This window comes from Zootoca vivipara, chromosome 1 (genome assembly GCF_965207765.1).
Source record: "Zootoca vivipara chromosome 1, rZooViv2.hap1.1, whole genome shotgun sequence".
In the NCBI taxonomy this organism is placed as follows: Eukaryota; Metazoa; Chordata; class Lepidosauria; order Squamata; family Lacertidae; genus Zootoca; species Zootoca vivipara.
The window spans coordinates 84,525,853-84,550,003 of record NC_142582.1 but is presented as its reverse complement, the minus strand read 5'-3'; the positions used below and the strand labels follow the sequence as shown (position 1 = coordinate 84,550,003).

Here is a 24,151-nt window from a genome sequence, read left to right as displayed (position 1 = left end):
TCTTTATTCCCTTCCTTATTTCCTACTCTTCTTTCTCTCCCCTCTTTCCTTCCTTCCTCTCTCCCTCCCACTCCTTTTCTTTCTTTCTTCCTTCCTTCCTTCCTCCCCTCCCCTCCCTCTCCCTCTCCTCAGAAACATAGGATGCTGCTTTATACTTCTGGCCCTTAAACCCTGGAACCAGGAGAGCAGCTCCAGTGAGTCAACCTCAGCCAGTCCCTTTGGTGAAGGGTGGTGGCTCACTGGCAGAACATCTGTCCTGCATGCAGAAGGACCCCAGCATCTCCAGGTACTAGTAGCTCTGCAAAGGTCCTGCATGAAACCCTAGCGAGCCTCCACCACCCAGTGCAGTTACCAAAAATCATTTTTCAATAAATTGTACAATAATTGTACATTTGAATATCTACTTGCCATTATTCTGACTATGTTTCTGCTTTCAGAGCTAGTTATTACTTACATTATTACAAAAACAATAATAATTGAATGCAGTGACAATAATTTATGATAATAAAGAGTGGACACATAGTCCTACAGATACAACCGGCCCTTTGAGGGTGACCAAACTACTGATGCAGCCCCCGATGAATTTGAGTTTGACACCCCTGGTCTACATTATAGAAAACTTTTACTACATTTGACTCACTGACGTAATGAAGACTGATCCTAGGGCAGCCTTACTTTGGACAACTGTCACTCACAACTCTGAAAGAGATAAAAGCGAAGCAATGCTATTCTATCTTTCATAAGATTTATTTTTCTGCATATCAGAGGTTGATCCTCAAAGAAATAGGATTCACTTACAGTATTCTAATATGAGGAGTATTGGAACATCATTCCTCTTCACCTCCTTCATGACCATGTCATTAATACTAGTAGGATGCAGGGTCTAAGCCTGCAGAAATCAGAGAACAGATCCCCCTCCACCCATTTTCGACTGTATCTTCTAACGCTCTTTTTTTGGACTTAAGCACAGATACCCAAGTAGAAGGTATAGGTAGCTTTTCTTGGTAAAATACATGGAAGTAAAGACAGCTCTTTTCTCAGCTGCAGCTTCCAGGTATTTAGCAGAGAGAAAAACAGTGGTTCTAATTTGCATGTGAATGGTTGCATTCATAACCAGCCCAAGGTATGTGGATTTTGCATTTGGCTGTCTTTAAAGGTAAAGGTACCCCTGGCCACATGACCTGGAAGCTGTATGCAGCTCCCTCGGCCAATAACGTGAGATGAACCCCAGAGTTGGTCATGACTGGACCTAATGGTCAGGGGTCCCTTTACCTTTACCTTTACCCCTGACCATTAGGTCCAGTTGCGAACGACTCTGGGGTTGCGGCGCTCATCTTGCTCTATAGGCCGAGAGAGCTGGCGTTTGTCCGCAGACAGCTTCCGGGTCATGTGGCCAGCATGACTAAGCAGTTTCTGGCGAATCAGAGCAGTGCACAGGAATGCCATTTACCTTCCCGCTGGAGCGGTACCTATTTATCTACTTGCACTTTGATGTGCTTTCGAACTGCTAGGTGGGCAGGAGCTGGGACCGAAGAATGGGAGCTCACCCCATCGCGGGGATTCAAACCGCCAACCTTCTGATCGGCAAGCCCTAGGCTCAGTGGTTTAGAGCACAGCGCCACCTGCGTCCCTTGGCTGTCTTTACCAGAGTATAAAAGAAATACGGTACACCCTGCAGCAAATTGTAACTTAAAACAGATTAGTTCCAAAGAGACGAGATGGAGCACTTTGAACAGGGTGGCCCCTTGACCATGCCAGGCCATGCAGTGAAGCACTGACCCTCTTCTCTAGAGGGTGGACTTGAAATGAGTCATGGTAATAAATTGAATATGGTGCTGCCTTGGAATATGGAATATAGAGGTGAGGTGGGTGAAGCATACCTATGAAGCACTGTGGCTCTAGTCTTGCCCTGCAGGTGATGAAACTAAAAACAGCATAAATGTTTAGCCGTCCCTTCCTTTTGCCTGCATGTCTGGCCACACAAAAAAGAGAGGCCTCTTGCTGGTGTATTAGCTGAGTTCACAGATGATCATGAGAGGGAGGAATAGGTTCAGTTGCATTCCAGCTAGCTTCAGTTTACCTGCTCTACCAGCAAAGAGGAAAAAACCAGTATTCTGCATGCCTCAGGAAAGCAGCAGTCTGGACAGAGTCCGTCGTAAGAAGCTGAAATCATAGTTTATGAAAGAAAGCATGGTTTGCAGAGCCACAGGGGAGTGGCAGGAGCTGCTGGCTGTAGCTGAGTGACTCCCCCTTCTCCATAGCTCCCTGTAACTGTGAGGAAGAGTGTTATGTCTGATAAATTACTCTGCACTGTAGAGGAAGGTAGCAAGATGGGATGTGTAGGGGCCTGAATTATTAAGACATACGAGGCTTATATGGATAAGAATGTTTCTATAATGCTAGCATGCTGTGTAATAAGCTGCATGTTTCTCTGGTGGCTCCAGGGTAGAACAGTTTTCAGTTCTGGGAAGAGCCTCCTCTTAGTTGAGAGGGAAGAGTCTTCTAAGAAGAAGGACACAACAACAAACAAGGGCTTCCTGGCAACTCCCAGACTGGACCTGCCTGTTTAGCAAGTAGTCTGACTCCCTGGGTCCAAAATGATCACTTTTTTAGCGACTTGCACCAGAAGCAACAAGCAAGGCAGTGCTACAGAGCTGAGCTCCCAAAACTGACCTCCCAACTACAGCATCACTGCCATTTTCTGGGGTGTGTGTGCAGGGGAGCCATGAACCTGGGTCAGTGCATCAATGTGCAGGTGCATCAATGTGAGTGCCAAATGAACTCCATTGGTGCACCCAAGCTTACTGCTGCCCTACTCCATCCTGTTAAGCGGCAGCAACACCATGTCAGGAGACCATCTCTGTGTCAGTTCCTCACCTCATCAACTGCTCATGCCTTGCAGCAAAGTAACCTCCGACAGGTTCAGCCTCCAAGGAGGAAGTTGCTTTATTACCCAAAGGGCAGAGTTGCTGCTTTCCCAAAAATTAGGGTCCTTAGAGATCGTGTTAGTATTCTGAAAATTGATAGACTGCAAGGCAAGATATCCCAGAGGCACTCAGAGGTCTATTAATAGGGTCCCAAAGAATGGCATCATTCAATTTATTTAATCTTGAAGTGACTCAAATCACTTGAGTGTGAGAAATTATTGATTGCAGAGATTTTTTTCCATCCTGGAGTGATAATGGCAGCATCAATAATGGCTGATTATCCCAGATGGATGAATGGTATGTAAAATAATAATATAATTAATAATAAATAAAATAATTCAGCTGAACAGGATCAGAACAAACTTGTTTAGAAGCACCTCCAGACTTTCATGTTCTAAAAGTGCTACACAAGTTGTTTAATTTAATTTTAGTTCTGCTAACATCTGAATAGGGCTAGAATCTTTCTCATATTTCATAAATAAGCTTCTTTGGGCTTCATGGCTTCTCTTTCTGTGTTGGTTAGATGGATAAGAAATTGCATTTGTTTTTGGTAATCAGACCTTGGGTAATTCCACACCACACAGGGCCGATGCGTCCATTTAGGCAAACTAGGCAGTTGCCTAGGGCGCCAAAATGGAGGGGGCGCAGGCCAGCCTGCCCAGGGCTGTCCTAGCCAGGGCGGCACGGCCTGGAGGGCCCTGGCAGCACCACTCCGCCACTTCGGCTGAGCAGGCGGAGGCGGCACAGCCTGGCGGAGCGCGAGTTAGGTGTTCCGCCTGCCGCGCCAGGTCCTTCCTCCAGCTCCCCGTCACGCCCTCCGGCAAGGCCAAGCGTGACGGGCAGTTAGAGGGTGCGACGGGGAGCTGGAGGGCACGGTGCTCAGCTCACCTGCTCAGCCCCGCTGCTTTGGGGCGAACCGTGAGGGAGGGCTCCGTCTGGGCTGCTTTCCCTCCCCCCGCCCCAGTGAGCCTGGGAGAAGGGAGATGCAGCTCCCCTGCGAGAGGTGGCAACAGGATCAGCGCCCCGAAAGCACTCCTTTTGGGCACTCATCCCGCCGCCGCCTCTCACAAGAGCAGGCTTCCTCCCTCCCTCTTTCTTTTTCTCTCTCCCTTCTCTCTCTCTCTCTCTCTCTTACCCATCCCTTCCTTCCTTCCCTCTCTCTTCCCTCCCTCCCTTCCTCTCTCTCACCATTTCCCTCTCACCCCTCCTCCCTCCCTTTCTCTCTCTCTATTTCCCTCTCACCCCCTCCCTCCCTCCCTCCTGTGTCTCTTCCCTCCCTCCTTCAATCTCTCTCTCTTTCATCCTTTCCTTCCTTCCTTCCTTCTCTCTCTCTTCCCCCTCCCTCCCCACCCTGCACTATTATTCTGTGGTAGCAGGACTGCCACTGCTTTGGAACATGCAGCAGAGATCATGGTTACAAGGAACAGGTTGGATGTGAAATACATCTGTGTTTGAAATACGATGGGGGGGGGGCGCCAGAAGGTGATCTCGCCTAGGGCGCAAAAAACCCTAGCACCGGCCCTCACACCACATACCACTAATTCCTTGAGAGGTTACAGCTTGCCTTTGGTCTGAGTCCATGTATGTGTGGCTGTGACTGGGAAATCTCTGTGCACATTCATTATGTATCATATCGTCTGCACACCTGCACATATGGTCTGATGCAGCCTTTGGTAGACACGTTGTCCAAAGATTTGTTTCTAGCAAGTGAGAGGGTATAATCTCTTAAGATAAACTGCTCATTTTATTGTATTGACTGAACATAATAAAGTTAAAATAATAATAATAAAAAAGATAAACTGCTTGCATACATCCCAGAACTAAAGACTTCTCCACCCCAGAAGTGTCAGAGAAAGGAAAATCAGAACCTACTCTAAATTGCTATTCCTGGGGGTTCCGTGGTAAAACAGGCAGACAGACAACCTGACAAGTGCTAGCAGGATCATGAAGCAGTGGCTTCTAGAATATTGCCTTGGGATGTCCAAAATTATCGGTGTTAGACTAATAGTTGAGTCCAGTGGGGTATGTTCCTGTTTGTCTTTGTTCAATGTTTGTGTCCCTCTAGATGCATTTATACACCAAATGTTGTTGTTTAGTCGTGTCCGACTCTTCGTGACCCCATGGACCACAGCACACCAGGCACTCCTGTCTTCCACTGCCTCCCACAGTTTGGTCAGACTCATGTTGGTAGCTTCAAGAACACTGTCCCCCCCTTATCTCCTTTGTTGTTTGTTTCACTTGTGAGAACCACATGGCTTCCTTCCATGCTTTGCCCTTGGATTAAGAGTTGGTGACATTGCTAGTGCAGTGGTGGAGAACCTCCACCCCACAAGCTGAATTTGACCCACCTGAGGCTACATCACCCCCTCCCCTTCTCATATGCTTTTAGCTGGCTGGAATGTGTCCTTGAACTGTGATGTTGCCTCTTGCTTAGCTGGAGCTCTGTGTGTGTGTTTGGAAACCTATGGCTTTTGTGTGCCTGGAATGTAGTCAATTATACAAAGACAAGTGTCACAACTGTTGCTCCCCCCACTGCTGGCATCCTCACCCCTGTTGCTGAAGGATCCTACTTGTTAACAGGGAGTGGAAATTTACGACAGATTCAAAGCTTCCTTTCACAAGCACCAGAAGGATTCTGCTCATTCCCAGTTTTGTGTATGATTCACTGGGAAATGCTTCTGTATGTTCAGTTTCATGACCTCATGTGCCCGTAGGGCTCCTGTTGACTCGGCCCCTGCGGCTCCTGTTACTTGCACTCAGCAACCTCATTTTCTCCATAGCCTCCTCTCCTTGTTTGGGCTCCATAGCCTAGACAGCTTTTGAAATACCTGGTGGGCTTGAGGACAAAGAGCCCTTGCTTGAAATCCCAACTGTGATTAACAGGAACAGTTTCCTACCTAGAAAATGGGAGGCTTGAGTATGTGCACATCTTACATTTCAAATTACCATATTGAGGAAGGGCAGCCAAGCTCCAGTCAACTATGGAAAATGAAGAAGCCTACATTGTTTCAAACCCATGAAGTATGAAGTGGGAATTGACCCCAGAAAGTTTTGTATGGAATCAGTTAAAAGCTCAGGAAGCAAATGAGAACAGAATGGATTTTTCAGTGATCACAAGGCAGGATGTCTGTAAACCTGCATGATTTTACTCTCCCCCTCCCCATAGTCCTATGCACTTTCTTTTTCTCTGTGCATTTGTGTGTTTTGTGTTTCTGTTTAAACTTCAAAGAAGCTCAGAATTGTTGATATTGGGGTGATGAGACTGGCACATTTTATCCTTAACTGTCTGAAGTAGGTCAATCTTAAGAGTTGCTGAATAAGAGGTTGCAGGGTACCATGTTGTCCACCCACTAATTCAGATTTCACGGGCACATTCAGTGGTATCTGTGGGGTATTGTGGGAGTCTTGTATTCAACCCGACTGACTCTCTTGTGTTGCAGAGACTAAAGCGACCTGTGAAGAATCTCCATGAAGGTGACCAGCCATGCAATGTTCCTGGAAGGCTGTCCTCCTACTTGCTTTGGCCTCCATTGCTATCCAGTACACAGCCATCCGCACCTTCACGACCAAGTCCTTCCACAGCTGCCCTGTACCTCCCAACCCAATGAACTGTAGCCTGAACCAGGAGATTGAATCGGCCGACCGGCTGTGTGATGAAAGCCCCACCCTTGCTTACAACACCTCCAAGAAGACGCACGTTCTGATCTTGGCCACCACCAGAAGCGGGTCCTCTTTTGTCGGGCAGCTATTCAACCAGCACTTTGATGTCTTCTATTTGTTTGAGCCTCTTTACCATGTCCAGTACACCTTGATCCCAAAGCTGACGCAGACGAAGGGCTCCACAGACCGGCGGATCATGCTGGGTGCTGGCCGAGATTTGCTGAGAAGCCTCTACGACTGTGACCTTTACTTCCTGGAAAATTACATCAAGCCCCAGCCTGTGAACCACACGACGGACAGGCTCTTCCGGAGGGGGGCTAGCAAAGCTCTGTGCTCCCCACCAGTTTGTGAGACGCTGGCAGCATCCGCCGACATACCTCTGGAAGAAGGTGACTGTGTGAAGAAGTGTGGCACTTTGAATCTGACCCTGGCCACCGAATCATGTAAGGATCACGGGCATGTTGCTATCAAAACAGTGCGGGTGCCAGAGGTCAACGACCTCCGAGCCTTGGTGGAGGACCCCAGGCTCAATTTGAAAATCATACAATTGGTGAGGGACCCCAGGGGCATCCTGGCTTCCAGGAGTGAGACATTCCGAGACACTTACAGACTTTGGCGGATCTGGGATGGCACAGGCAGGAAGCCCTACAACTTGGACGTGACCCAGCTCACCACTGTCTGTGAGGACTTTTTGAACTCTGTTTCCACCGGGCTGAACCGGCCACCTTGGCTCAAGGGAAAATACATGCTGGTGAGGTATGAAGACCTGGCCAGGAATCCCTTAAAAAAGACCGAGGAGATGTATGAATTCCTTGGCATTCCCATGGACAGCAATGTGGAGCGATGGATACAGAACAACACAAGGGGAGATCGGTCTGCAGCAAAACACAAGTACGGAACTGTCCGGAACTCGGCAGCGACTGCAGAGAAGTGGCGGTTCCGCCTCTCGTTCGAAATTGTGGCGTTCACGCAGAACGCATGCCAGCAAGTGTTGGTACAACTGGGCTACAAACTGGTGTCCTCCGAGGAGGAGTTGAAGAACCTCTCCATCAGCCTGGTGGAGGAGAGGGACTTCCTGCCCTTCTGGTAATGCAGACATTAGGGACTCGTGTTTTAATGCTGATACGAGCCATTTCTAACTATTGCCTTATTTTCCTTCTTCCCCTCCTACTCTCTGAAATTTGCACTAATTCTTTGAATGGAAGTCTCCAAAAGAGTTAACATGAAGAAGGTGCCCCCACTCTCAGACCATAGTATGGATTATGAGTATCTTAAGAACAAGAGCTAAAAACACAAACTGCGGATGGGTAGCAATGTTTACAAATCACACACACGTAACAATGTATAAAAGGGGAAAAAAGTAACCCTCAGGCTTTCCACACCGAAGGGTACCTGAGGAATTATACTTTTGCACTGTTTACTTTTACAATGTAAGAGATAACTATAACTATATATATATAAATATATATATGTCTAATTTATGAATAGTGTTGTCATCTCCCACCTAACTCCTCCTGATTATGAGCAGGTTTTACTGTTAGCTGAATGTGGAAAAGTCTCCTTGTTTTAAATCTTGTTTTGATATGTCTGAGTCATGTTATCAGGCTGGTCGCTGATCCATGGTTTGTTGAGTAACACCTATGACATTTCTTTGTGCCAAAAAAAAGAAAGGAAGGAAGTGGTTTGCTGAACATCAACAACAATACCTTAATGCCTCTCTGTGTTTTCTGCAAATAAAGAATACAATAAAATCAATTGTTCCTGGAGGGACAAATTCACCAGGCCAGGCTCAATGAATTGTCAGACCATTTAACTCTCCTCAAGACAAGTGTAATGGTGGGGGTGGAAGGGGAAGGATGTGTGGACTATTAGACCTTTAAAGACCCAAAGATGGATAGCAGAGTGAATCATAGGCAGGCAGGCTGATTATCTGATTGTTAAGTGACGAGGTGGAGAAATAATGGCAGTTCCATGATCCATATGCATTTTAACCTCCTGCCTTTTTAATGTGTAGTAAATTGGAACTAGTTACCTTGATATAACAAGAGGAATTATAAGAGTGTTCAGTATTCTAAGTCTGCTCAAAAACTCCCTCCACCTCCTCAACTAAGCTGGCGGTTTTTTGTTTCATCTAGAACCACCAACCACATTAGGGAAGAACTTGTGGTACCGAGTTGAAGAGCGCATGTCTGCATGCATAATGTCCTAGGTTCAATCCCCGCCATATCCAGTTAAAACGATTTGAGGCAGCAGGACTGGCAAAGACCTCTGCTTGAAATCTGAGAGAGTTGCTCAGATACGACAGCCAGATACGACAGTGCAGGAACAAAGGGAGCAATGCAGCATGAGGCAGCCTCAAACAATTATTCCCCCCCTATTTTCCCTGTTGCTCTGAAAGGTTCACATCTGCATCAGAGCCTGCAGCTCTTCTAGAACTTCAAGGTCTAGTCTAGCCTGCCTAACAGTTCTAGATCTTGGCAAAGGATGGAACCCTGTGAGCTGGTGTTCTATGAGGGTTAATAAAGTATTTCCAGCTCCCTCCCGATATCATTGCTAGTATTCTTTGCAGGAAGCAATGGCATTAAACAGTTTTGAAATAATTTAAAACTGCGTGGGTTTATCTACGCTGTGGGTGCTAATTGACTTCACAGTCACATCCTTTTCCGCAGTGAACTCCAGGAGTCTGTGGGCAGGTCTAGGACTGTCTAGAGATTTCTCACCGACCTTACCAAAATAAAACCTCCGGGATTCTTTGTGGGAATCCCTGGGAATTAAAAAGGACCTGAAAAGATACAAAACCACACTATGTTCTTCTTTTAAAGGTCAGTTACACAAGTAGACATGGGGGGGGGGAGGAAGAGGGAACCATGGCATCAGAGGCAGTGTCAGACTGGAAGTGGGGGGGCGGGCGGAGAACCTGAGCAAGATGCTTTCCAGGGGTCTCCCACGCTCACCCTCTCTCCCTGCCTCACCATATTGTGCTCTCCTTGGCCTCTTCCTTCCTCCTACCTGAGAGAGGGAGAAAGTGAACAAGTCCCTTTCTTCTTCACTTTATTAAAAGAAGAAGAAAAAGACCCATTTGTTCCCTCCCACTACCTACCTGGTAAGGGGGAGGGGGAGGCAAAAGGCTCATGTTTTCCCCCTTTCTTACTAGAAATGAAAGAACAAGGGTCTCCTTCCCTTCCCTCCCATCCCACCCTCTAGCTAACCAGGCAACCTGCAGGAAGGAATTCAATATTGCACCCATCTGATCGTTCCGGCAGCACAAGCATTTATTTTTTCGTGCCAGACAGAACGGTTCCCACTTTCCTCCCTCAACCTGCTATTCTGGGGGGTTCTCCAGATCTTGTTTTCGGAAGACACAGGAGATGGGATGTAAGGAGCAGCAGCAAAGCCCTGTTGTGTTCGCAAGAGCCCTAGTTCTGGCTCTGTTGGCACACCAGGTTAGTTGAAGTTGCTGTTCTCTTCAAAACTTTTTTTCAGAGATTTTTGGGCACCAGCACATCCAACTATCTGCAAAACTTTAAAGAAAGCAACAGAGATTGGCTCCTTCCTGCTCATGCACCTCCCAGTTGGTCCCCCAATTTTCTTTCAAAATAAAACTGGCCAAGTTAACCCCATGGGATTCTAGCAGCTGAAAGGAAAGCTGAAAATCTGGGTATATTCTGGGCTTGTTTCTGACTAAATTGAGCTAATTCCCCTTCTTATGGATATAGTCATACCTTGGAAGTCAAACAGAATCTGTTCCAGAAGTCCGTTCGACTTCCAAAACGTTTGGAAATTGAAGCACGGCTTCTGATTGGCTGCAGGAAGCTCCTGCAGCCAATCAGAAGCCACAGAAGCTGCACTGGACGTTTGGCTTCCAAAAATTGTTCGAAAACTGGAACACTCACTTCCAGGTTTTGCTCATTCAGGAGCCGATTTATTTGGGAGCCAAGGTGTTCAAGATCCAAGGTACGACTGTACTGAGCAGGAGAAGACAAAGGAGGTGCCTCATGCAGACTCCTCTTTCCATGTGCAGATTCACTCTTGCTGGACTTTGAGCCAACTCATTTAGGTTTGAGCTGAAGTTTTATATGTGTTGGCATGATCTTGGCTACTGAATTAAACCTGTGGTTATTGGATTGTTGGAAGTGGGCATCTGAAGAGCAGTTAACTGGGGTTAGGGATAAGGGTTGTACATGCTCCATTGTGTGTGATAAATAATGGGACGGAATGGGGGCAGTAAGTGGAATTATAATATTTGATGGGCCAGAAGATTTGGGGGTGGTTTCCAGGTAGGAATTGGAAGCATGCAAATGTTTAAGGTTTTAACTATTTATTTTTATTATTAATCCCAGAGGACCAGGACCATTGGTTTTCTGTCAAAAAGAAAATGTGTTCCTTATAACCTTCTGCATTTTATGGTCTTCTGATCTGCATTCCAAAGGTAGCTGTCTTAGAGTCCTGAGTAAAATAAAAAAAATTCCTTCAGTAGCACCTTAAAGACCAACTAAGTTTTTATTTTGGTATGAGCTTACGTGTGCATGCACACTTCTTCAGATACAGTGAAATGGAAGTTTCCAGGCACTTATGTAGAGAAGGGGTGGGGAGGGGTGGGGAGGGGGAGGGGGGATCACTCAGAAGGGTGGTGGAAATGGGCGATTGACTGACTGATAGCTGTTAGAGTCCTGAGACTGAGGTGTAATATTTCTCCATGACAATGAAACTACGTTCTTGGAATGTTTCTGTGTCTCCTCATTTCTGATGCTGTGACCAAGATTTTAGTTTGGGACATTACTACATGTTACCCACAAGGCAAGCAAACATGAATGCCTATTTTGTATAAAGCTTCAAAAAGATTAGACATCTTTTGATTAATTAAAAGGAGTGCCTGATTAACTGGGCAGCAGATTTTTGGTTTTTTTGGGGGGGGGGAATATGTTGATTATTTTTGTATGTAAGTACTTTCAGATCCCTGGGTAGTAGATGTCTCTGCAGAAGACGTATTTCTCCTTTATCACAGACACTGTGACACATGAGTCGTCATCTAAAAACAAAGAAGAATGCCTTTTCTTTGGAAGTTTTATTCGAATTCAAATTTATGCAGATTTAATTGATTAATCAATCCATTTGAAATGTATATAAGTAATTCACTACAATTTATTAATTTGAGTGACAGCCATAATTTTGTAAACTAAAAAGGCCTTGGCATGAATAAATGTCAGTCTTTACTACTGCATTTGTGTTAACTGCAGGGCCATTTCCTATTCCCAAAGTGGAAGAGATAAGAAGGTGAGAAGCACATACACTCATGTAAGGAGCCCATACCAGCTGCCTGCCCAACAACAACAAGCCTTATTTTCACAGCATTTCTTCCCCAACAGTAAAAAGGTAAAGGGACCCCTGACCATTAGGTCCAGTCGTGACAGACTCTGGGGTTGCGGCGTTCATCTCGCTTTATTGGCCGAGGGAGCCGACGTACAGCTTCCAGGTCATGACAAAGCCACTTCTGGCGAACCAGAGCAGCACACGGAAACACCGTTTACCTTCCCGCTGTACTTGCACTTTGAGGTGCTTTTGAACTGCTAGGTTGGCAGGAGCTGGGACGGAGCAACGGGAGCTCACCCCATTGCAGGGATTCGAACCGCCAACCTTCTGATTGGCAAGCCCTAGGCCAGGCACCCCCAAACTTCGGCCCTCCAGATGTTTTGGACTACAATTCCCATCATCCCTGACTACTGGTCCTCTTAGCTAGGGATCGTGGGAGTTGTAGGCCAAAACATCTGGAGGGCCGCAGTTTGGGGAGGCCTGCCGTAGGCTCTGTGGTTTAACCTAGAGCACCACCCCAACAGTACTAGGGTAGTAGCTATTTACTTGCCTGACACCCTTCCTAGTTCTAGTTACAGGTAGGTAGCCGTGTTGGTCTGCCGTCAAAACAAAACAAAAATAAAATAGAAAAATTCCTTCCAGTAGCACCTTAGAGACCAACTAAGTTTGTCATTGGTATGAGCTTTTGTGTGCATGCACTTCTTCAGATACACTGAAACAGAAGTGACCAGACCCTTATGTATAGTGAGAGGGTGGGGAGGGATATTACTCAGAAGGGTGGTGGGAATGGGCGATTGGCTGATAGGTGTGGTAAACCTGTTGACGACTGTTAACGACTGCAATTGGTCTTACAGGAAAGATACACTGTGACTTCTGTTTCAGTGTATCTGAAGAAGTGTGTATGCACACGAAAGCTCATACCAATGACAAACTTAGTTGGTATCTAAGGTGCTACTGGAAGGAATTCTTCTATTTTATTTTTACCCTTCTTAGTAGTAATATTTGCTTTATTTTAAAATTGATGCAGACAAAATTGACAGCTTTTTATGAACAAGAGTTATTTGGCGATCTCTGATGCCAGTTGAAAAGAAAATGACAAATTAGCTATGCCTAAAACCAAACAAGGTTTTAGGTCGAGGGACCCAGGTGGCGCTGTGGTTAAACCACAGAGCCTAGGGCTTGCTGATCAGAAGGTCGGCGGTTCGAATCCCTGTGACGGGGTGAGCTCCCGTTGCTTGGTCCCAGCTCCTGCCAACCTACCGTAGCAGTTCGAAAGCACGTCAAAATGCAAGTAGATAAATTTGAACCGCTACAGCGGGAAGGTAAACGGCGTTTCCATGTGCTGCTCTGCTTTGCCAGAAGCGGCTTTGTCATGCTGGCCACATGACTTGGAAGCTATACGCCGGCTCCCTCGGCCAATAATGCGAGATGAGCGCGCAACCCCAGAGTCGGTCACGACTGGACCTAATGGTCAGGGGTCCCTTTACCTTTACCTTTTAAAACCAAACAATATGGACTGTAGATTAACTCAAATGTTTGCTTCTGTCCCCCCCTTAAAAAAACTCATTTTTTTTTTAAAAAAACTTATATTTTCTGCTTGGAGGTTTTTAACCTCACCTTGTAGCTTCTGGCACAAATATAGTGCTTGAAATAGCAAGCCTTGTTTCATTGTACTGTGATCTTGCTGGCATCTATGACATTATAGTCATACCTCGGTTTAAGTACGCTTCGGTTTGAGTACTTTCAGTTTAAGTACTCTGTGAACCCGCCTGGAACGGATTAATCTACTTTCCATTACTTTCAATGGGAAAGTTCGCTTCAGGTTAAGTACGCTTCAGGTTAAGTATAGACTTCCGGAACCAATTGTGTACTTAAACTGAGGTACCACTGTATTCTCGGTAGTGGCACCCACCCTGTGGAACGCCCTCCCATCAGAGGTCAGAGAGATAAACAACTACCTGACATATAGAAAATACCTAAAGGCAGCCCTGTTTAGGGAAGTTTTTAGTCCGTGGTATTTTAATGTATTTTGATGTGTGTTGGAAGCCGCCTAGAGTGGCGGGGGAGACCCGACCAGATGGGCGGGGTATAAATAATAATAATATATTATTATTATTATTATTATTATTATTATTATTATTATTATTATTATTATTCACCTTGTTTGGGCCTGCTCTTTACTTCTGATGGGCTATAAAAGGCCTTTTGGATGCAGCCAGGAGGTCGTTACTCAGTGTAAGAGTTTAGAGCAGGCTAGAACAGTTCAGTGTTAGAACCAGTCTAGATTTTAGCTTTGCCACATGGATTGGCATTCTTGTTGCAAGTTTGCCACTGCCCTGCCTCACTATATCTTGGGTGGGGGCAGGAGAAGACTCACCATGTGAGTTGGGGGATTGCACAAGGCACTTATCCACTCACAACTCACGCCAACAGCAGCTACTGGAGTAGGGTTGGGGGAACCCCACTCCATGGTATCCGACCACATGGTTCATGTTGCTCCACTGTGCAGCTGGCAGGAGCAAAACTAACTACAGAATCATCAATCTGCATGGTGAAAGGTATGTTAAGAGATTGGCTTTGAGCTGCAATCCAAGAAGACACCTGAGAGTTGAATGCAACTAGATCTAATGAAAGTCTCATGGGTTGAACGGAGCAGGCGGGCAGTTTCCAAGCTGCTCATAAAAGCACAGTAGACTTCCATAGGCTCTCGGCCTCTTATCTTGAGGATAGTTATTTCCGCCTGGAGTTGTGATAAATCTCCCAACAGAATTCCAATACTGAGTCAGTGTGCCATGTATCCGTGGGAAGAAAGTCATTAGGCGTTGGTATCGGCTGCCAAATGTAGGGAAGGGAGACTATGCAGTTCCATTAATTTTTCTTCAGTGGCCTTTGAAAGGGCAGGGACATCAATTGCCGCATTGCATACCCATCTCAGTGGGCTGGTTTCACAAGGTGCCCCCCTAGCCTGAAAGATGAAAACCCATTTTAAGTGGGGATGGCTGTGAAAGGTCAGCGGAAAAATGAGTTTGGTGGCCTCTCCTCTGGGCTTGTAGAGAAATGAGTGGAGCATTATAAATCATCTCCGCTGTCAAGAGAGAGATGGAGCTGGAAACCTCGCAGGAGAATGAAGAGGAAGGAAGTTTCCTACAAAAAACAACCCTCGTATCCTTTCAGGCACTTCAGCACAGTGTTCGTTAATTGCCTGAATGTGTTTGATTGGCGCAGCTGGGGGTTATTTGTATCAACTTCCTATAACTCCATGTGGCAGCTGCGGACAATGCTCAGCTGTGCCCATTCCACATAAAACACACATGGTGCTAAAACAAACAGACCCTCATGTAGCACTGCAGATAGCTTCATACCAGGACTTGTACAAATCATCCATATTGATGAGGGGGAGGATCTATAGGCCTCTCTGTCTGGTCCTTGGGACTCTTCCCTAGGCCACACCCTCTTCCAAGGGCACAACTCTGCTTCCCAGGCCACATATCCCATTGACCCTGCTCTGCATGCTCTTTGAGTGCTTCTGCCTAGCTGGACTGTATTCTTGATCTGTGATGGTGCCTCTTGCTTGCCTGGATTAGGAGGTATGTGTGCATGTAGGTACCTCTGACTTTTGTGCAGCTGGAATCTAGTCTGCTGTGCAAAGGTCAGCGTCCTAGCCATGGCTCCACCCACTTTGGGGTCTGGCCCCGCCCACCACTGGCACATGATGGCTCCCAGAAGGTTGGCAGTATGGCTTATGCATTGAAAAAGCTTCTCCATCCCAATGCAGGTCATCCCTTAATGCAGATAAGGTGGGGTGGGAAACAGGTGAGGGAGGAGGTAAAATTTTTATTCTGTCTGCATTTAAAGCTGAATCTATTGAATTCACGCTTTATATGAGAACCCAACCACGGCATACCTGCCAAGTCTCCCACTGAAAAATGCGGGATCAGTGGCGGTGCAGCACCGGAAGTTGTGTAGAAGCAACTTCCGGGGCCGCTCTGACCATGTGTGGGCACCGGAAATAGGGCAGAGCGGCACCGGAAGTCACTTCTACGCATGCCCGGCGGCCATCTTGGTGACGGCCGCCACCATGCGGCCACCACCAAGATGGCCGCCGGGCATGCATAGAAGTGACTTCTGGTGCCGCTCTGCCCTATTTCTGGTGCCCACACATGGGCAAAGCAGCACCCAAAATGGAGGCTCCCTGGCAGGTAGGAAATCCGGGGGATTTCCAGGATTTTTCTCCATTCGGGAGAACAGCGGGAAACGGATTAAAATCCGGGGGTTTCCCTGAGAAAAACGGGATACTTGGCAGCTAAGAACCACGGCCATCTGTTGAAATCCACACCTCTCTGAATTTTGCAGTGCCGTTCTCCATCCAATGTTTACAAAAATGCATACATGAGGGGCAAACATGCATAAATATGTATGTATCATTGAAAGCAACATACAAAAATGGGGGAAATGCTTGCAGAAAGGTGCACAATAGTTAAAACTGCACCCACAATAGTGTCTGTTAGTATAAATGTGCAGTAAAATGCTAATTTTCAGGAGGATTTTTTTTTTTTTGCATTGCTGCAGAAATGCAAAGAACCAATTTTAAGACTGGAATAATGAGAGAACCAAAATCGACCCATTCTTTCATCCCTAGCTGTAGCCTTTTCTACAGCCTAGGAAACAGGAAGCTTCCTTATACAATGTGAGACCATTCTAGCTCACTGTTGCCTTCAGTGGCTGGCAACAGCTCTTTGGGATTTCAGACAGGGATCTTCTCTAGCCCTGGAAATGCCAGGGGTGGAACCTGAGGCTTCCTGCATGCAGCCTTCTCACAGTGACTGGAATTCAAAACATCACTCTTAGCTATCTCATATTTTGATACCAACCTGATCTGTAGAAAGAAAGAAAAGGGTTTCCAGAATAGCAAGGGTTGTAGTTCCTCAACAAAGCTGGACACCTTCTGTTCAGCTTCTGAGCCAAATTCTGTATTAATAAAACACGTCAACAGCAAAATCCTATCCTGTTTGCTTGGAAGAATGTTCAAATGGGCTTACTCCCAGGTAAGTGTGCATTGTGTTGCAACCCAACCCCTCCTATGCTGGTCTTGGCTACTGATGCACCTTGAGAATATTCTCTTCTGAAGTAAATAAATTACCCATTATTATTTACTCAAGCAAATTAATCCTTTAGCACGCATCTTCCCGTAGCCTAGTTACTCAGTAATAGGGCTGTTACAAAACCTTTATTGGCTGGTTTGTTTTGGCCTGCTTTATGCAGGCACAGAGAAATGTATCCCATAGTAACTTATTTCGTGCAATTCATTTCAAGCTGCATTGAAGCTTTAAGAATGCTCCTTATTGTCTTAACAGTGCTGTGCTCTTGGCCCCCCAAAAAGGAGCCAGATTTTTGCACTACAGAAACAAAAATTGTCTGTCCCATCAAGCAGATTTGCTCTCAGTTCTGGCATAGCTTATTCTACTCCCATGATGCTGTGGTTTTCAAATAATTTGGTTCCCACCCCCCCTAAGAAGGATCATTGTTGTGGGAAAGAGGATAAAAGTTGGCTGCCTTGCCAGGGGACAATAGGCATATGGAAAATACAGCTATATGGTGTTTGAAAATTAGGAACCTGGGGGACATTGGCTTATTTATGAAGTATTCTTGAGATAAGGAGCAGAAGGGAGACAATGATCAAACCCAACAAGAGTTGATAGAAAAGAGGGGGTGCAATATTCACATATTTCAGCAACTTTTCCGAAATGAGATGAAAGTGTTCATTTATGCAGAGAAAGGGCACTAGTTAACTGGAAAGCATGGTCGTCACTCTTAATTGGCTTTGTTTGTCTTCAGTGACAAATTCTGAGTTGCTATGTAGCACTGTGATATCATCATGTTCTGTATACAGTGGTACCTCAGGTTAAGTACTTAATTGGTTCTGGAAGTCCGTACTTAACCTGAAGCATACTTAACCTGAAGTGAACTTCCCCATTGAAAGTAACGGAAAGTGGATTAATCCATTCCAGATGGGTCCATGGAGTACTTAAATTGAAAGCACTCAATTTAAAGCATACTTAACCCGAGGTATGACTGTAATTGGTTCTGGAAGTCCGTACTTAACCTGAAGCATACTTAACCTGAAGCGAACTTTCCCATTGAAAGTAATGGAAAGTGGATTAATCCATTCCAGATGGGTCCACAGAGTACTTAACTTGAAAGTACTCAACCTGAAGCGTACTTAACCCAAGGTATGACTGTATATCACCTGATTGGTTAATATTATTCAAGGAAGAAAGCAGGGAGATATTACCCTGGGGCAGAAGTGGCAAAGAAACAGTGGCTGTGAACAACTGCAAATAGCACTGCAAAAGATAGGGGTAAGTTTGAAAAAATAGGCATGTCACCACACCACACCCCATTTATTTGCTTTCTTGTTTGTTTGTTTACTTACTTTGTTAGTCTCTATCACTGCTTTCTCTGCAAATTGCAACAGAGGAACATAATCATAAACATACATTATCCCTGGTTTTACACACCTCTCTCTCTCTCCCCCCCCCTCTGTTTGTGTACCGATATCTACCTACCTACCTACCTATCTATCTATCTATCTATGAAATTACCTGCAGCAAATATCATGAACACCTACCAGATAAGCGCTTCTGAATTATGATCTCATTGGTGGTGAGTGCCATGCTATACCCCAACTTCTTGTATACCTCCATTTTATGAACACAACTTTCTTTAGAACTCTTTAGCACTTGAGTGCTCCTTCACTATAGCTTACAAGAGTGAGAATGCTCATGTTGTCCTTTAAAAATAAGTGCTGGGTGAAAATCAAGGATCCCACCCCCCATTTCTGTAGCAGTGCACCACTTGTTTGTAGCTTCCCCCACTTTAATTCTCTCCTGCTGACTTCCAGCATCTCAAGCTGAACTGCACAATGTCTGTGTTTAATCATAAGAAGGCAGCCACAAGCTACCCCTTTACAACACAGCAACCCCCACAGCAAAGCTCTCCACCCACACTGTTCCTGCTTATTTCCTTTAGTTGAAAACAAGGATCAAACACCAAACAAGAGGGTTATATCTTAAAAATTTATTATCTTCCAAATATAGAAATGAATATTCACTGAACTATACAACAAAACAAACCCATGCTCCAAACAAAGTGGGTGGGGTGGAGCAGTGACTATCAAAACCTAGAAATAAACTGCTTATGTTTTAATAATGAAGAACCAACAGTCACTTGCCTCCCTGTTGTTCATGCTTCCTCGATCTAAAGGGTGCTGTGGGTGGTAGAACTGAAGAGGCAACATCAGTTTCAGCTGGGTGATGTTTTTCGAGGTGGAAATTCTTGAAAGAATGGAGGGGATTTATTTGACAGCAGAAATAAAGAAGCCTTGATGGAACCCCAGATTCTTAAGACCAATACTGGTCCAAGATGAATCTCAACACTCCAATTTGGAAAAGACTTCCTGGAGGAGACATCAGTTCCTGCCTTCATCTAGTCCCTAAAATTATGACACCTGACATGCTGAAAAAGTATGCTTCACTTTGCTACATTTTAGGACTGGCCTACTTAAGACCCCTTTCACACAAGATGCAAAAAGTGCCTTTCAACCGTAATGTGCTGCTGTTGTAGGACTTGGATCAGAATTGTGGGAGCCTATTCTGAATTAACAGAGGCTTTGATTGCATTTAGGTAAAATAGAGGGGAGTGGGTACAGCCAAAGAAAGAAATTGAAGATGTCCTACTTACTCTCACAAGTATCCTATGACTTGGAATGAGCTGCAGCTACTGTAAATTTGAACCTAGGCAGGGGATTGCCTAAGCCTTGCTCTTTCTTTCTTTCTTTCTTTCTTTCTTTCTTTCTTGGCTGTGATGCCTTAGCATGGTATAATGAAATCAGTGCTTGTTTTATTCCAGTGAACCATGGAGCACTGCTAGTAAACTGCTGTAGCGGTGAGATAGGATACTTTGCTTCCTACAAGGTTTTCTGCATCCGACCCGGGGGCAGGGGACCAGAATAAAAACATATTAAGGTGTTCATGCTGCCTGGCCAAAAGTGGCTGGGGAAGCTAGCTATAAAAAGGTGTCCTGCCTGCTCTTTAGGATCCAGAAAATTCAACTTGGGGCAGTTCAGTCACAATGGACATACAATTCTGTGTGGTCAGGGGCAGAACCAGAAAAACCATCATGGCTTATAGCATCACAGGCTGTTTTCAAGGGAGAACAATGAACAGATACCAACAGAGCTAAACCAGCCATCTTGGGCTCTGCAAATTGCAGAGTTAAACACAGGTAGGCATTCTGGTGTCAGATGGTATTGTGATGATGCAACCGAAAAAAGGCAGATATAGCAAAATAAAACGGAAAGGTTGAAAGAGAAAAGAAGCTTCCTCCAAGGGAAGCTACATGCTGCCATGATGTGGAATGAAGGAAGCTTTAGATACTGGTCACACTAATGGTGCCTGTGAAGATCTCGTAGTCAAGCAAATCTGCAAAGAATCTGCAAGAGGTGGAAACCAGAATGATCCCAGCATACAGGATATGAATAAAATATGTCTTCTGAATCTACTTACGTCTGCTCCATTTTAAGTATCCAAAGATCAACATCCCTTTCATGAAAGAACCATAAACAGAAAAGGACTGAAAGGAGACAAAGCACCTCGGGCACCAGTCTCAAGGACACATAACTGGAGGTAAGTCCCATTGAAGTCACATGGATTTACTACTGCACAAACAGCTTAAGGATTGCAGGAGCAAAGTTTGGCCACTGGCCAAACTGGCAAAGTAGAAGTGGGGGAAAGAATGGGTTTAAAACATGAGCATAGTTTACACTTTCCAAGGGTATAAGCGAGCATTGGCTAAAACATGTCATGTTGACGGTATCCCTGCCTGGTCAATGAACCAAAACAAAATTTGAACAACCTCAATTACAAATTGTTGAATTTGTCAGGAATAATGTGCAGATTATTTATGGGCAGGGTCACACCTCAGTTTTCATGGCTTTAATTATTAGAAAACTGATCTAATACTTACTATATAATAATAATAATAAAATGCACTATAAACATTCTCTCTCTCTCTATTGCACAGTTAAAATCCCTCAAAGCCAGGAAAGGCAGATGTAATTCTAAAACAAGGAACCTTTTTCATTCTAACTAGGTGTACCTGTGGATAGAAGTGGACTTGTGTGAGAGAGATGAGGAGAAAATTGATGTTGTTATCACCATCAGCAGCAGCATGATTTATATTTATTCAAGGCCACTCAATAACTTGGTTGCCTTGGTGCAACATAAACATATATATTCTTTCCTCAATTGCACCTGTGGAATGGTTAGATTCCATTTTTCACAACATCTCTGCTTCATACAGGTTACATTTGCATGGACAGGTCCCATACAGCCATTCCCCATTTATTTTTATTTTTTAAAAGACCTCTAGTGAAGTACAAACCATTAAATACAAAAAAATAGGACTAGGGTGACGAGATTGGCAACCTGGAAATTCAAGAACTGAAAGTTCTTGATGTGTCTAGTAAGGATTGTGGCAGGAGATTCCCACTAGTGGCTGCTGAGGGAGTTGCAAGGAGGTGGCAAGAGTTGGCTCTGTCAATCCTGCACAGGTGCAGAACCTGCTGACTGTCCAGATGCCCGGGCATGGGGATGCTGTCTTCCGTGAGCCACATGGCCAGTTTGCAATCATGCACCTGTACTACACTGATACAGTCACCCCCTTTCTTGCTGCCTCATGTCTCTCTCAGGTAAGGATGTGGACCCCTCTGCCAAACAGCACTTCCCAAACCCCACAACTCACTGATGGCTTTAAGGAAAGAAGAAACTCCAGGTGACCATTGGTCACCTCTACCAGGATTATACTTGTGTCTCCTACTGGGGAAACAGCTCTATGCTTGAGTTTTCAGTCTAGTGTGTCCAAAGAGATGGAGCACAGTGCTCACAATTGAAGCTCCTACATAGCCTCTCATGGGGTGAACGAAGTTCTCCTATGTGGGATGGTGCATGAATGTGGTTAGTTGTGATTGTGGGCTGCAAGCTAAAAAACTGAACCTCAGCCATGGCTAGGAGGTCTGCTCTCCCTTGTGTGTGTTTGTGATCCAAAACAAAATGATATTGCAGTGAGGAAGATCAGGGACTAGGTGATCTGTCAAAAGGACGGGTCTAGTCTGCCTTGTCCTTCTTCTTTGTGGTGAAAGGGACTTTGCTGGCCACTGCACTGCCAACAGCTCCCACGCCACTGGTCATTGCTGAGACACTGCCCTTTACTAGTCCAACGCTGGCTGTAGGGACGCTGGTCACTGCTGTTTTGGTGAGCTGAAAGCCTTTGCTACCAACCCAAGCCACTCCCCCCAGCGTTGCCCCCACGGCTCCTCGGGTGATGCTGTACAGGCCTCCTGTCACTCTCCAGATCATGCCAGACTGTTGCTGTGGGCGGTCAGTTCTAAGGTCTGAAAGATATAGAGACAAAAGAAAAAGAGAAATGGGTTAGATGCTTCTCTCCTGGTCGCTCTGAGCAATTTCAGCATCGTAGGATGTTTCACTGCCAGACGGTGAAAAGGTCAACGTGTCTCAGTACTCGGCCTCACTCCTTCAGCCTACATCACTGGCATACTTAGATGATGTTCTGACCAGCCAAGAGAAATTCATGATGGGACACACTAAAACTAAATGGGGAGTTTGTCTATATCCCTGTACTACTAAGAGCTCCCTTCATCGTGACAGGTACTGGGAGGAAGAACCGTGAGGTACGAAAGGATTTTAATTAATGTATTTGAAAGGTTTCTAGATGCTGCTTAGTCACAATTTATAATGCTGAGTAAATCACAATAAAACTGAAAATAACAATAAAGCTATATAATGCCAATCTAAACATATATTGCATTACCCAAACCAGCACAAAACAAACAAAAAGCCTAACATAGCATAGTCGTACTAAACCCAGAGCAGTCTAACAGCCATTAAGTCACAGTAAAAATGTGAGTCTTAAAAGCGTGTGTGGAACTATCAAGAGAAGGAGCCTGCCTGACTTCATATGGAATCATATTCCATAGATGTAGAGCCACTGCAGAGAAGACCCTGTTCACATGGGGGAGTGTAGGAGGAGAAGGGGGGAAGTCGATGCTGGATTACCAAATAGGCAGAGTAGGCATTGGCCTATGAGCCCTTTTAGGGGCCCCACAACAACGGACCAAAATAATATTGATTTGATCTTGAAATTGGTTTATTTATTGTTGCTTGGCAAAATAAAATAAAATGTATTAGGAGATAATTTGCAAGCTCCCCCACCCAAGATTTCGACTACCATGGGGCCTCCATAGGGTTTAATCTGGGACTGGGGGAAGTCCCACTGTGCTACTAGGACTCATTACACTGGCTGCTGCTAGCATGCCTACTTAGCTGAATCCAGCCCTTGGCACTGCCTACTGTGTGGATTACACTGCTATGTGATTTGGTAATTTGCAGCGCATATATAATATTTGCTGTGCTGTAGATTGGGTGTGACTACAGCCTGCTAACAGTGGCCCAGGTCAGACACAACACTAAGGGAAGCCATGGCTTAGCACCAATGAGGAAATGTGTTGGTTCCCAAAGAGAACATGGCCTCTTTGCTACTACTCCAGGTCTCCAGCTTCCATGCTGCTGTGAGCTAAGCTCTGGCTTGCCCTAGTATGATGTCTAAACCTGGATTCATGGTTTGTCTAATCCAGACAATCCCAGACAATCCCAGTTCTGGATAACTGGAAATGCAAATTCTTTTGATTGGTTTAAAATTAGACAACTCATGAGGTCAATATAGAAACAATGAGTTTTTCCTCCCATAAGGAAGGATGTAATTTTAACTTGTAAACAGTGGCTTGGTTTGGGAACTACCTGCATGGAATCTAGCTTGCTAGATATTGTGTGAAAGAGGTTTGTTTTGCTCCCTGAGTATATAATTATGCTTACCTGAAATATACCAGTAACACTCTTTTTTTTTTGGAACTATTGTAATGCTAAATACCTTCTGCTGACAAAGCCCTTTCCAACTCCAGATAAATCAGTATTTTGACTGCTTTTGTGGTCTTTTTTATTTTCTTAAATGTTTGATTTCATATTCTATTCTGCTTTCCCTGAGTAAACCCTTTTCTTTCTTTCTTTCTTTCTTTCTTTCTTTCTTTCTTTCTTTCTTTCTTTCTTTCTTTCTTTCTTTCTTTCTTTCTTTCTTTCTTTCTCCTCGAGCTATTTAAAAGACCTTACTTGCTAATATACTTA

The 24,151-nt window shown here is 45.0% G+C and overlaps 2 protein-coding genes across 3 annotated transcripts in view; one reads left to right on the top strand and one right to left on the bottom strand.

Annotated features, from left to right (window-relative positions):
• CHST1 (carbohydrate sulfotransferase 1) overlaps positions 1-9,433 on the top strand; it is a 30,218-nt gene extending 20,785 nt beyond the window's left edge. The window contains exon 2 of the mRNA XM_035120316.3: positions 6,368-9,433. Coding sequence (XP_034976207.1) covers positions 6,412-7,677 — 1,266 coding nt within the window. The 5' untranslated portion in view covers positions 6,368-6,411 and the 3' untranslated portion in view covers positions 7,678-9,433. The remainder of the gene's footprint in view (positions 1-6,367) is intronic.
• A 10,284-nt stretch (positions 9,434-19,717) lies between these two features.
• Positions 19,718-24,151, bottom strand: part of LOC118085291 (transmembrane protein 263-like) — a 300,491-nt gene continuing 296,057 nt past the window's right edge. For both annotated transcript variants that reach the window (XM_035115801.3, XM_088669216.1), the window contains one exon: positions 19,718-22,347. In XM_035115801.3, coding sequence (XP_034971692.2) covers positions 22,061-22,347 — 287 coding nt within the window. In that variant the 3' untranslated portion in view covers positions 19,718-22,060. The remainder of the gene's footprint in view (positions 22,348-24,151) is intronic.